Source organism: Triturus cristatus, chromosome 10 (genome assembly GCF_964204655.1).
Source record: "Triturus cristatus chromosome 10, aTriCri1.1, whole genome shotgun sequence".
In the NCBI taxonomy this organism is placed as follows: Eukaryota; Metazoa; Chordata; class Amphibia; order Caudata; family Salamandridae; genus Triturus; species Triturus cristatus.
The window spans coordinates 155,422,422-155,436,533 of NC_140593.1; the positions used below are offsets into that span (position 1 = coordinate 155,422,422).

At 46.4% G+C, this 14,112-nt stretch overlaps 1 protein-coding gene across 1 annotated transcript; it reads right to left on the bottom strand.

Moving 5' to 3' along the window:
• Nucleotides 1-301: 301 nt before the first annotated feature.
• Nucleotides 302-11,541, bottom strand: LOC146789121 (uncharacterized). The gene is made up of 9 exons (XM_085630687.1): nt 11,206-11,541; nt 9,941-10,054; nt 7,392-9,077; nt 6,155-6,254; nt 5,496-5,644; nt 4,135-4,247; nt 2,559-2,648; nt 1,350-1,472; nt 302-878 (listed from the first exon to the last, which is right to left on the bottom strand). The coding sequence occupies exons 1-9, from the start codon at nt 11,270-11,272 to the stop codon at nt 684-686; spliced, it is 2,637 nt and encodes an 878-aa protein (XP_085486813.1). The 5' UTR covers nt 11,273-11,541; the 3' UTR covers nt 302-683.
• Nucleotides 11,542-14,112: the final 2,571 nt, after the last annotated feature.

The following is a 14,112-nucleotide window of genomic DNA, read 5'->3' on the forward strand; positions in this document are numbered from 1 at the left end:
GAGAGGGCAGAACCAGTTCAACGTCAGCTACAGCGCCAAGCCACGATTCAATGGGCTACGTGTGTGAAAAGAATCCTCAGGGGTGGATGCGATCGGTCATGCCATGAACCAGACTCAGCAACCACTTCACACTGCTCGAACTAAAGTGTCTAGTCGGTGAAGTGCTATGAAGAGCCGTAGGATCTTTTGAGAATGTAAAATGGTAAATTTAGCTTGTGAACTGGATAGAATATTGAACGGATTGGGGGGGGGGGGGGGGGGGAGAAATATAATTATAACAAAAATAGAAAAAGAAAGAATGACAGGTTAAAAACGAGTTTATTAATATACAAAATAAATACACATTTAGCAAACCTCAATAATAGGATGATGTACTCATTGAAACAATGCGACAGGGAACATATTGAATAAAGAGTTTTAGTACAGGTGTGAGATATCAAACTCAAGACACAGGGTGGACCTCCGCGAGACAGGCACGGTCGCTGCCATCTAGGACTTTGGAATACTCGCCCAAGATGTTGAAGATTTGTTGCATTTTTATTAATGGCACCAGCCTTCAAGTTCCACTACATCCCAGGAGGACTGTTTTACTACCTGGTCATAGGGTAGTGGTGCCTTTCTCCGACTAGAGTCACTGGCACCCTTGCTGTGACACTAGGTGGACATCTCAACACACAAGTCCATCACAACTTCTCATCCTCCATGCTGAATCCTCCATTGACGTGCGACTGCTGGGAAGGGTCCTCAGAGCTAATGGAGAGCGTGTCATCTGTGATGGAACTGGACAAGTATGGAGGCTCCAAGGGGACCTCGGTGAAGGCGCTGGACACATAACCGGACCTGTGCTTCATCTGGACCTGCTGGAACAGCTGCAGCACCTGCAAAGAGACACCAGCACCATTACTGAAAGCGCAATGTCATGACTTCTTAGGGGTGACCGTTTGGACAAAGTATGACTGACCACAGGCCTCTCCCCTCAGAGTACCCCTGGATATCCAACATCCTAGGCTCTACACTCCCTCTACTTCTCTCCTCATGTTCAGAAGACATTGAATCTTCTCCTTTCCACTCTCTTCTCCCAACAGCAAGTGGCCAGCTGTCTTCCTAGTATTTGCTACTGGATGACACGACTTGCCTTAAACTAACCTAAGATGTTTACATGGACTACTTCCCATCAACCACTCCATCCAATTCACTCTGACGTCACTCCCCATGCTATTATATAAAAAATATAATTAAATAAATGCTAGCACATTATCAGTATCTCACACATTGCCACAAGAACCGCAGTGAGACAAACACACACACACAGAGAGACAGATGCACCAGCACGCACACACGATACTTACGTGGGATTTGGGCACCGTTCCTATCCTGAAGAACCCGATGGTCCCACTGTCAATCTTGGTGCAGTTGACAATGGTGGAGGCGATGTTCTCTGGAGAAGGCCCATTGCAAAGGACTCCATCCACCTGCGGAGCAAAGAAACACGTAAGATCACCACCCACAGACTCCCATAACACAAGCAGCTGTGGCCCTTCCATGGATACTAAACCAATGGCTTCAGTAGCTTCATTTCACGGTCTAATTGGACCTCCTTCTCACCAAAGACATGATGGGCACCGCAACAGGGAGCTCACTACTCTACTGAAGAATTCTGTTGTATCATCGTCCAGTCATTACTCTCTGGAGTGCTTAAGGGGAACACAAACCTATTAAACGTAAGGTTCTATCTCCCCTATCGACCAGTATTCCTACACTAGAGAGTTTTCACTTTCACTGCAGTATTAGTGACATCACACAACACCTTCACTTATATCCACCATCTTTCCTTCCTACAAGTACTGCTCACAACTGCCCGAGGCTTTGAATGGACAACAATCCACTCCCTGGATACAGCCTGCATCTTTACCATCCTAATCTAGGATCAGAACGGATGTTCCAGTACTTTAAATAAACATTGGCCAACCTTGGAGTTCCCCAGCATGGTTATTCATCATCCTGTAGTGGTGATCACCTACAGGTACAGTACACCACTCAGCAATTCTCTACTTGGGTTCCCGTCCGCACATCCGAGATCTCTTCATCGTCCTAATCAGAATACCACCCTTAGATACTGTGTGTGCGCATCTCCTCACCCTGTTGTGGGTATCCCCCACACATACAGTACACACCTTCAACATCCTACACTGGATCTTCCCTAGATATAGAAAAGGCAACCATCACATCATTCTAAACTGCTTTGCAGTCCGTAAACTAAGTTGTCAAAGTTCACCTAGTCCCATGGAGCAACTTTATTTAAACCAGGTCACCTTTGTAAGCTTTATGCAGTGTATATTTGGTAAAAAAAAAAAAAAAAAAACCTAAACATTCGTTTCGGAATGAGAACTACGTAGAAAAACCTACTTTCATCAGGATAATGGACAGTGCATATAGAGATTACCCCTAATAAATGTCATCTGTTCAGTGCAGGCCACGCAAAAGACTCAGTGTTCCATTTGGACTCTAGGTTCTGAACAGTGTCCTCAGATACACCTCGTGTTTGTAATGGTAGTTACCTTGTCTCCCAGCTTGGCGTACACTTGGTTGTGGTGAGTGGTGTCAGCTTGTCCGCTTGGATTGGCTGATGAGACCACAATGGGTCCAACCTGGTGAGACACAAAGAAACAGAGAGGGTTATTACTTATTTCACAGCTTACACAGACATTCACATCTCAGTGTGGGATAGAAAGTAGTGAGCGCACAGCAGGATCACCCTGTCCCCTAGTGGAAGAGCCAAAACACATTTGCTGCTCCATAAACATTGTCTGAACTATACTGTATTCAGCTAGAATATATAATTATCTGTTGATAAATTAAAAAAAAAACTAATGCGATATCCTTGAACACAGGTATATGATAGTAAATGTCCATTTAAGAGCACATACATCTAATGACCCTCAGCAATGGAGGCTTGTCAGACACGAGTTGCTATGGCACCGAGATCTGTTTAAAAGGCAGTGATGGATGGAGTGCTTGAGTTGATTAATTTTTGTGATAACTCTAGATCTATATTCCAAAAGGATCCTCGAGGTGACAACCACGGCAGATCCCAGCGTCCAACTGTTTACTACACAACATACAACCTGGCCATTGTTAGGGTTGCCATCTTTTCACCAGCCCGTACTTAACTGTACAGTCCAGGCCAGACCAGGTGGCATCTAGGCCACCAACTTGCAAGAACTAATGCTTGAAATGTAAAGATTAATGGTACCCCCAGAAGGCTGTTTATCTAATGACCTTCTCATGCCCGCTTTGCTGAAGTTTTCAGAAGCCTTGTTGAGAAACATTGTTCACAACCATAAATTGGCGAAAGAAACGGTTTGTAGAGGAAAAAAAAAAAAAAAAAAAGCTAGGTGTATATAAATATGTCAACACATCCACCTTCAGGATCAGGAACATTTCTTCATCCTCCCTGGTCTCCATACAGATGTCCTTTATATCCACACACCTTGTGGAGATCTACAACACACTTGTGTTGAAGGGGCTTAAAGCTGTGTTCAAGCATCTCCAGGCTCCTCTTAGGCATGAAGTTGTGTACACATTGGTTTATCACCTGAATTTTCAATAGATAATGGAGGTGTCCAAATGTCCACCTTCTGACTAAAATGGCCCTGTGTCTACCCTCCCCACTCGGAGAGAAGAGCAATATTTCTACTTGTCAACCTGCTTGATGGACATTTAGATATCTGTAGCCCTCTCTCACACACACAAACCAATCCCTAACTTTGCTAAGCCTCCCACCCTCCAAGGAGTTCTGCCTTCTAGAAGCCATGGAGGTGTCCTCACTCCTGCCCCTCCAGGGCATGGAGCTGTGACTTCATTCCCCCGTCCTCAGAGAGCATGGAAATTCTGCATTCCAACTCACTTTTATTGGGCACAGAGGTGTACTCCTCACCCTCTCCAAGAGACAGAGAGATGTGTTTACTTATCTTAAATGTATGCTGATGTACATCCCACCCATGCTTGAGCAGTACTGGCAGCTCAGTGACACTCATGACCCTGCAGAGGGTGCAACAGACTGGCAGTCATGCTCATCACTGGTGGCAGAATAGTGCCAACCATGCTGGCATCCACCATCACCAGACTACTCACCAGGTCAATCAGGGACGTGGTCACAGAACAATCCGGGATCCGGATGGCAATGCTCTCTGCGGTGCCAATGTACTTAGCGGAGTCCTCCAGTCCGAAGCACTGCAGCCACTCCCCTGTGGGTTCAAGAAGACAGAGGTGTGAGCAGGGCTTATTTTGGGCAGGCAGCTATGATGGCCAGGCACCATAGCTTTATTTCATCGTCACACTTGGACAAAGGCAGAAAAAGGAGAAATAAGGGAGGCTGGGAGAAAGAAAGGATAAACCGTGACAATGAAGGAAGGGGTGAAGAAAGTTTAAGATGAGACAAAGACAAGAAGTGCAGGGCTGTGGAAAGAGGCATGAGTTGGAGAGGTCAGGCAGCCCTAGTATTTGCTAAACCCCAGCATTCAGCAATGCCCTCGTCAGGCTCCTAAGGAAAGCTATAGGCCCCGCCACTTAAAAATTAACCACAAATGTGAGAGTCCTGCAGGATGCAAAAATCTACAAAATAACTCTGGTCAATTGATTGGGTACCCTTGGAAATCTGCCAATTTGTTATTAAACTAATAGCAAACAATAGTTCCTGATTTACAATTCGGGTTATAAAAGTGGTGTACCATTAGCTGGTAAAAAGTTTCCCTTGGCAGCTGAGGTTAGTAAAGCAAAATGATTTTAAATATAGGTTGTGTGAATGCTTGCAGGCGAGACTCGGCATGTGATGTCACTTCTGCTACCCCTGGCATTTTGGTGAACTGATGTCCATGCGGAAAGGCTCACTCTGTAGACAACGATACAGGTTAGGGAGCAGACGGGGCTCCTCCTATGAGTGGGGGTAGATAATTGAGAGGCCCTCTGCACTTAAGGACCAGAATATTTACAAGACCTCACAAGATCCAGATAATCACTAAAGTTCCTCCGTAGATTCACAGAACAGGCAGTATGTAGGCACTAATCTTATATGCATGCTACAGGCAATGTAGGGGCTTCCTCCATAAAGGCATGTGAGGGATAAACCACAGGTGTTGGCAGGATATGTGACTAATGTAACAGATCATATCACACTCAGAATTTGTGGTGAATGTGCAACAGGAGAGAAAAAAAAAAAAAAAAAAAAAAAAAAAAAAAAACCACGACGGGACAGGGAAACAATCCTACAAAGAAGCTGAAGATCACGTATGGTCTAAATACAGATGAAGCATTGAAGCCTGGTGGTGGATGGGGACTGGGTCCTAGTCTGCAGTCACAATGTGGGAGGTAGGTTTGTATCAAGATGATGGGTAGTGCTTCCCTCATCTCTCCCCCACCCCCCCCCAGGTTTGTAGTCATGAACTTGGATCTGCTGGTCTTCATGTGCTCACACAGATACTGACCCCCCTGCTCACCTCTTGGTATGACCAGACTCATCTGTGAAGGCCAGGCCACCTGCATGAAGTCCCAAAGCAGAGGGCTGAACAGGTGCTTAGCCGGCTCCAGCTGCTTCAAGTTCGAGATCCAGATGGACATGGGGGCGTCCTTGGGTTTCAGCTTGGTCCTAGAAGGAAACAAGAGAGGTCAACCGAGTGATTGTAAGAGATCCGTCTTACTGGGATTGGAGGATCTATAGTTGAGATTCTAGCCAACCTCAGACCACCAGCAGGGACATTTAAGATTACATGTACTTTCTAGCTTGGGACTGAACAATTTATACAGTCATATAGAGCGGGACTCTGGTCTTTTCGGGGGGGGGGGGGGGGGGGGGGAGAAGAGGGGAAAGAGAAGGAACCATGTTTTTAAGAGGTTTCACATGCATGCCCCAAAAGGTGCAGATAGAGAGAGTACTGTTGATCTGTTCTCCAATTTTATAAGGACATATAGTTTCTTCTTTTCAGGAGTGTCTAAGGTTACTTCATTTCCAGGGGTACTCTGCTGTTGGTATATGGTGGTTTCTCTTTCGAGTCAGTGTTTGGTTATTTAGTTTCCGTGGTTCTCATTGTTATATGAAGTTATCAATCTAAAATATTCACTATGGATTGAAAATAAGGGGTTTGATGATAACACTCACCTGAACACCTTCTCCACGGCCGCAGGGCGGTTACAGGCTCCCACCACCACATACACCGTGTCTGTGGGGACACCACAGATTCCTCCGTCCTTCATGATGTCTGCAACAGAAGAGCAAGAAGCCCATGATTATAGGTAAACAGAGCCATCATCCTGAGCTCACTAAAGTAAGTTCAATCCTGAAATTAGTGAATGTCGTCTGATTTACTTGGGGATTTCGTAAATCACTTCTACCCTCCCTATGGAGCTTCCCAACTCCGCTCAGGCCTGGCTGTAGAGCTGCTAGCGGACTCCATGTCATGAGGATCACCCTCATCCAGGTCTAGCTTTTTAGCCAACAACACTTGGCATCCTGTGGCTGGCAGGACCCAGGAATAGGAGGAACTATGAGTCCCAGAATGCAAAGTACCGTTGGCTAAACAGCAGGAGTGGGGGACACTAGGCCTCATGACATGGGGCAGGTGACATTGGTGTCCAAGTCAAAACTGTAGAGATGGATATGAGACAGAGAGTAACATATTCCTATCAACCAAGAGGTCACAGTGGGATCCTAATACAGGACCACCCCAATGCACGCTGGGCACTGTGGTCCTATCACATCACACCACAGGGCTGCAAGAGCAGCATACATTACAGTGGTAAACTGACAGCAAGTAGGTCAGAAACGTGTGATCTGGGGTTGGATGGGGAGCAGCTTGAATATGCAAGCACAGCCCTCTCCCCTGTAGCCAGGGGTGCAAGCAGCAAACAATACAAAGAGTGAGCTGATCCTGAGGTTAAGGCCACACAGGTCCTAGCTATAGATGGCAAGCACTATTATCAAGTCTTTCATTCAGAAAGTTTCAGATTGGTCAAAATCTAACATAATTTCTCCATTCAAGATTGCATCTAATTTAGACAATTCTTATTCGTGAAATAAGATAGATAGCATCTCATATTTGTCTACAAGGGTTGTAATCATATAGTTCTAAAATGTATTCAGGGGTAAAACTAAGAATGAACTATAATAGGACTAATGTGATTTAAGAAAAGGTGACTTGGAGGTTAAAATAGAAGTCTTTTTACCAAGGATAAATTATTCTGCTGGAAAAGTCTTTCCTGCCAAACTTTAGCAGTAAGCAATGTACAACTTTTGTTACACTAAGACTAGAAACATGTAAAAATTGCAGCCAATTAGTAGAGTTTTAAATTTCCCAACATCATAAAGAAAAAGAATTCCCCCCCCAGAATCTCCCTACCTGCGATCTGCTTGACGGATGTGGCCCTCCTGGCAGGAAGGTGGGGGCACTTGGAGGCTCCACCCCCAAATCCCGGGAGCTGCAGAAGTGGGCGGCCCATGGGCAGCTGGGGTTCTTCAAAGGTGCTACTGACCAGCCCAGCCAGGAAGCAGTAGAAGCTGACCACGCCAAAGATGATGGTGACAGCAATGTCATACCCAACTGGGAGGGCTGCGAGGGCGTCCAATAGAAAACTGACGAGGACGAGTTCAAAGGTGAGGCAATACAGGAACCAGGCTTTGCTTAGGAACAGCGTGCAGAAAATAATGAACCCATTCAAGAGCATGAAGCAGATGATGCCCACAGCCACGTGGAAGCCCCTCATGGGGCCATAGAGGCCACCATACCTGGTGAGACCCCAGATGACCCACATAATTCCATAAAGAATAAAGGTGCTGCTCTCAAGGGTCTTACCCCGCGAGAAGGCCACAGAGCCACAGACAAATTTCAGAAGCCCTCCAGCTACCACCACCCACGGTAGGACGACAGTGGCACGTGCATCTGTTGGGTCCACAGAAATGGTGATTGCAAAGGCAGCCAAAATGCTGCCTGCGTGACCAAGCACCTCTCCATCAGCATACTTAGAATAGCCGAGGTAAGGAACATGCAGGTCTTTTTCTTGACGCAACTTGAACATGCTAATAGGTGTGAACAGTCTCTTAACAATCCCCTCCCCTGTTGGAATCTTGGTGGCCGCTTTCATGTTGTAAAGTTTAATGAATGTCATAAGTGCTGAAGCCACGTAAATAGCCACATTGACTCCTTGGGGTCCACCATGGAAGAAACCAGTGGGACGCGAAGCCAAAGCGATGCAGTAGGTCACAAAAAACAACAGATACAGCCCATCCACTAGGCTCCTACCAGCCATGAAGACAGCCAAGACCATAAACAGGAGCAGAAAGACCACCAGTAATGGGACAGGAAAAGTGGGTTCAGTTGCCTGCCAGAACTGGTAGAGCAAGGAATAACCTTCAGCGAACCGTAGGATGGAGGTGAAGCCAAAGAAGGTGGCCGCCAGGGTATCCAAGGATCGATACGACAGGATGCAGACCCCGATCTGGAAGATCCCCGCCATCCATAGCCAAGGAACCTGCCCCACAAAGAGACTGGTGGTCACTCCCAGGACCCTGCATCCAAAGACACTGGCGGACACCATATTCAAGGTCAGCCCAATGATGACCAGGTCGTTGCTGCTGGAGGTCATGGGTGAGCCCTGGGTGATGGCTTTAGCCGTAGCCAGATCTGTGCCAGGGAGGGTGACCAGCTTCCCAGTAACTATATGAAGGAGCCTCCCTCCACCAAAGTATGCCCCAACGAGACAGACGATGAGGTGGTTAGAAGCCACGGCCGAGGCACCAAAGCTACTGTCATAGTATGTGGCGGTTTCATGGGCAGCGGAGAGTGAGATGGCCAATGCCATCATAGCGAGGGCAGCCTCCTTCTCAAGGATGGCCACCAGACTGATGATGAGCAGTCCCAGGGTGAAAGCTGCGAGACCAGGAACCATGGCATTACGAAGATCAAGGGACCCACTGAGGACCCCCTGTCCATCCAGGATATGGATCACTCCCTTAGAGCACCATAGCGCTGAGACCGTCAGGCAGAAGGACACAAACAAGGGGACAGTACCACGGCTCCTGCGGACTCCTGTGGGCGAGAAGAATAAAAGGAAGAAAATTAGAGAAAAGTAGGTGACAAGGTAGAGATGGGAAAGAGCGTAACGGATATGGAAGGAAGAATGTAGTATAGTAAGGATGGAATTGGAGAAAGAAAGCCAAAAAAGGGAAATTAGAGGAATGAAAGATTGGGTAAGATGGGCTGAGATCAGACAGAAAGAAAGAGAAGGGAGAAAAGCATTTAAGGAAAAAGGGGGAACTATACAATGAAACAAGAGACTACGTGCTAATAAGAGGATTGAGTGGAAAAGAAAGAGAGGACCTAAATATAGAAAATTAGACAAAGAAAAGGGAGAGGATGGAAAAAGGAGGAGTGATAAAGAGATGGGAAAGAGGAGGAACAAAGAGGAGAGAAAGAAGGGAAAAGTAAATAATAGACAATGAAAAGCGTGACAAAGGAATAAAAAGTGCGATAGCAGAAAGGAGTTAGAATGAAAGACAGAAAATGAATGTACGGAAACGGGAGTGTGAGGAATGAGAGAAAGAGACAGAAAGGAGACGTGATTGCAGAGGGGAAGAATCATTGAAAGAAAGTAATTGTAAAAAGTATTTAACGGGAGATTATCCTACAGAACTGGCACCAGGATTTTCGACACGTTTACTTTCCTGTCATTTTCCGAAAGAAGAACGGGCCTCTTCTCATTCATAACCACGAGGAGGAGATTTCCCCTCGGGGCATATACGCCCAGCATTAGTTTCAAGCACTACATTCCCATATCGAGTTGTCATAAGCGCATTGAAGCGATCGTGGTGTATTTAGGCACTGTGTCGCACACAGTCTCAGCCGTGTGCCTCCCTCCCTAATTCCCCTGAACCCCACGCATGTGATCTCACCTGTATATCCCAGCAGAGCTGCCAATATGACCAGCAGGACCCCCAGGGATGTGCTGGGAATGAGGGGCGTGGCTCTGGAGGAGCTGTATGACGTCACTGCCAGCAGGAGGGAGCCTGGAAGAACAGCAAAGACAGCCATGACGCAGTGATAAATAAAACACGCCTGCCAGGTTCCCTCTGTAGGAGGGAATCTGGAAACAGACTGGCAGACATGAAATGATAACTTGCACTCACACCAGCCCCTCTCCCATCTTGAGAAGAGCCGGAGACACACAAAAGACATCCGTGACAAACACACACCTGCTCCTTTTAGATCTCCGCAGCACGGCAGTTAACCCAGGAAACACCGGTTCACTTTTATTATTCTACTGATGATCGGTTACAGGTGAGGTACTGTGAGAAAGCGCCCTACATGGCTGTATGCAGATATGAGCTGAGATATAGGGGACCCAAGTCTTCCTGAGAGTCTGCTGCCTCAAAAGCCAGGCCGGTAGAGCTGAAACAGTCGCGAAGATAGCATGTTACGGACTCCCGCCAGCTCTACCAGGGCCCGGCTCCCATAAACCCAGGGCTTTAAGTGGGCAGGGTCTCACCGGTGCCGAGTCCCGGCAGTGTTTTTAAATGGGGCTCGATTATGCGCCCTGGCGCAGGTGGTCCGTTTTTACCGGACTGTAAGGGGGCCCACCGACGTGCGCGTGCTCACTTTTCACTAGCAGACAAATTACGGCATCACGTAATGCCAGATTTTCGCTTAGGATTTCCCTTTTCTTTCTGAAACACGGGAGCAGCAACATTGTCGTGGTGTCGGGCTTTAAGAAGTGGAAGCTTTTTCCAATATTATATACAAGCCACAGCTGCTGCTCATTTATCTTATGCAACTAACAGCCATTGACAAAGCCAATAGTCCTGACTTGTAGGTATGAGGTTACTTGTTGCCATACATCTCGATGCAATAACAGAAAAAGCAAAATACAAGTTGGGCGGCACACAATGTTTAGCACATATGTTTCGCCTACGTGTTTTAAGCCACTCCGTTAAATCACACTGGCCTCGCCCCTCTAAGAGACCCCCCCCTGTTTTTTCATCCCACTTAAAGCCCTGCGTAACCCCATCGTAATCGGTTTTCTTGGGCCTCAGAAAGCAGCAACACCCAAAAGATACCTAAACAACTTATCTAAACAGAGCCCAGGACCCTCAATTCACATAGCGCTTGCTGACCTCAATTGGATTTTAGCGCTATTTAAACGAAGCAGTATGGGTCCTACCTGCAGAGATGGACAGGATTCCAATGGAATAGTGAAGGGGCTCCGGTGCCTTCCCTGGCTCCGGCATCCTGCGGCTGGAGTAGACCTGGAGCGAGTCTTGAGGGCGGGCTGAATCCGCAGTGATTCTGGTTTGAATCCGCAGTGAGTCCGGAGTCTGGGTTGATGAGCCTGGAGTGTGGGGGCCGATCCCGGAGTAAGTCCGTAGTATGCGCTGAATCGGGAGTGGGGGTGAATCTCGAGCCCGTCGGGTTGGGGCAATTGGAGTGCGCCCGGGTCACTCAGCGCTGGTGTCTCATTCCACACCCGGCCCAGCAGCTCTTTATGTGCAGTGTCCCCGAGGGGGCGTGTCTAGTCGCTGTCACTCAAGGGGCCGTGGGATTTTCCCAAAGGGCAGAGCCTTGTTTCCTGCCCTCCCCCTCACAATGGAGGGAGATTTCACACCTGGGAGCGGCTTCTAAGGGGCTCCTTTAGCAGGAGGGGTCACACCTCACATACAGGGCAGTGTCCAGGCAGGAACAACTTTCCAGAGGGCAGAGATGGAGCAGGGAGGGAGAAGATGCTCGTGATTTCTACAGAAAAGACATCGGTTTAAAGGGGAAGGAAATGCATCTCTCCCCGAGAGAATATAAAATAAAACGGATTTAATTTCTGTGTTGATTCATTGCAATATAGTGCCAACTAGGCCTCTCGAGGTACCATAGCGCCTGTACCCGGGATCTGTAAATAGACTACACACAAAGCGTGTACAATTAGAAACATATCAAGATTAGATTAACAGAGAAAACGTAAATAATGTAATATTTACACAACAGGGACGTACAGTGAGTGGCCGATATAAGAAAGAGAGAGAGGACTTACCTGCGCGGGGGGCGGGGGGGCAGTGGTCGAAATGGGGGACAAAAAGTAGGGGAACTGTGGGCGGAGAATCAGAGGGCGGGAATAACCCAAGGACAGTGGGCGGAGCCAGAGGTGTGATCAGAATGCTCAAACATCCCAATTTTTAGTATTTGTTTGGCATTTCACTGCCCAGTTTAATCAGCCAATGGATACACATGATTATTTAAGGTTATAATGAGTTATTGACATTAAAACACATTCACAAAGTGGGATATGCTTCTAAGCACAGAATGTCCCAAATACGATGAAATGTGGAAGCACGAGCCATTTGTCACCGAGCCATGGAGTTTGTCATCAGCACTTCTATCTTTTTTCCACAACAGCAGTTCAAACATGAATAGCAAAATATCCTACTTTGCAAATCTTTTCTATATAATTATGGCTCTGCCATATTTGCCTCATAATGCAAGATCTTCTGCATGATCTGACCATTTAAACTAATAAATTGTTTATAGCTCAAACGTATCAAAAGTTAATAAAAATGTTTACTTGTTTTGCTGCAGAGTGGATGGCTTATTGCAAAGGTTGACTGATCACCTTTCTCACTGTTGCATTTGTATGTTACACTGGTAGTAATAAGGCAAAATCTTTCCAGAGACTCTTAGCATGTGTACACATGTCAAAATAATAAAATATCAGAAAATATACTGCATTACCCTGCAGCCATTTTTTTTTTTGATAACCATTTTTTATTGATTTTCGGTTGCAACAAAGAACACAGCATCATTTAGGAATACATCTTAAAAGGCAAGACCAAGACACAAACATATCACATTGGCATAAAAGATAGACGTACTGCAGCCATTTTTTAATGCATAATTTAGTCATCACTGTGGCATAATTTTGTCCTCCTTTGCTGCATAATTAATTCCAGTGGCCCCACAGCAAGCAGCACATGTTAAAAGGGCTTGTGAATGAAGCAGAGAGACTGTGAAGTTTGTGAACTTAGTTTGGTGTGCGAGCAAATTCTGCATTGCCAATCCCTGGTGAGTTGCAGCTACTACTTCTGAAACAAGGCCAATGGAGGTACCTATGGGTGAGGCAGACCGGCCTCAAGGGCAGCGCCGGCCTTAGCACTGGTGGTGCCCTGTGCCTTAATGTTTGTTATTGCCCCCCAATGACCACCTCTGCCATGGATTCCCTCATTACCACCCTTTAACAGTGCCCCTCAAGTCTCCATAACCACACTCTCAGATGCATGTAATTTGATTTACAGCACCACTCATACCAGTGTAGGGTGTCACAGCACTTTACATCACACACATTACACAGAGACAATCAATATGTGTGTAAATCACTGTATAGAAAATGTTACATAAGACTAAGGACTGCAAGGTGTGGGAGTCACAACTATACTAGTAGGCTGTATAGTTTAATAGTGATTGGTCTGGAGAAACACAAACTCAGAATTTAAAACGTAATACCATGGTTCGGGGTTCTCTTTAATAATCAGAATTGATTTCTGTCCAAAAGAACACTTTTTGTAACATTAGGATCATCAAAGACTGGGGGAAAATACATAACGCTCTAATTTATACCTTGCAGTTTGTATGCAGCTCTTAGATGAAAGTTAATAGCTCACTGTTCTATGTTAGGATTTTAACTTATAAACTGCAAGTAACAAAAGGATCTCTCTGAAAAAGCAGTAGCCCACTGACCTATTTACATTATGTGCACTTTGTGAACTGCATGGTGTAGGAAGGTGGAATCTGACTGCATGGTTGCCCCTACTTTTTTTCCTGGTGTTTGAATCGTTTTTGACTAGTCTGGCTGGGATCCTGCTATCCAGGACCCCAGCCTATCTGCTTACTTCCTTAAATGACTGGTGTGCATATTAGATGCACTAGTGATTGGATACTGTGGTACCTTATGGGCCCCTAGTTTATGGTACCTTAGGTACCAAGGGCATAGGTACTTCACCAGGGGCTGAAGCATGTATTATGCCACCCCTGGGAAGCGGACTAAATCTGACACCACAGGCCTGCTATTGCAGCCTGGGTGAGGTAGTGT

Coding starts and splice junctions, on each gene's coding strand:
- LOC146789121 (XM_085630687.1), bottom strand. CDS start 11,272: ATGCCGGAGCCAGGGAAGGCACCGGAGCCCCTTCACTATTCCATTGGA. Junction 5,645..6,154: donor GCCGTGGAGAAGGTGTTCAG/GTGAGTGTTATC, acceptor GTTTCCTTCTAG/GACCAAGCTGAAACCCAAGG. Junction 2,649..4,134: donor CCACGTCCCTGATTGACCTG/GTGAGTAGTCTG, acceptor GTGTCTCACCAG/GTTGGACCCATTGTGGTCTC.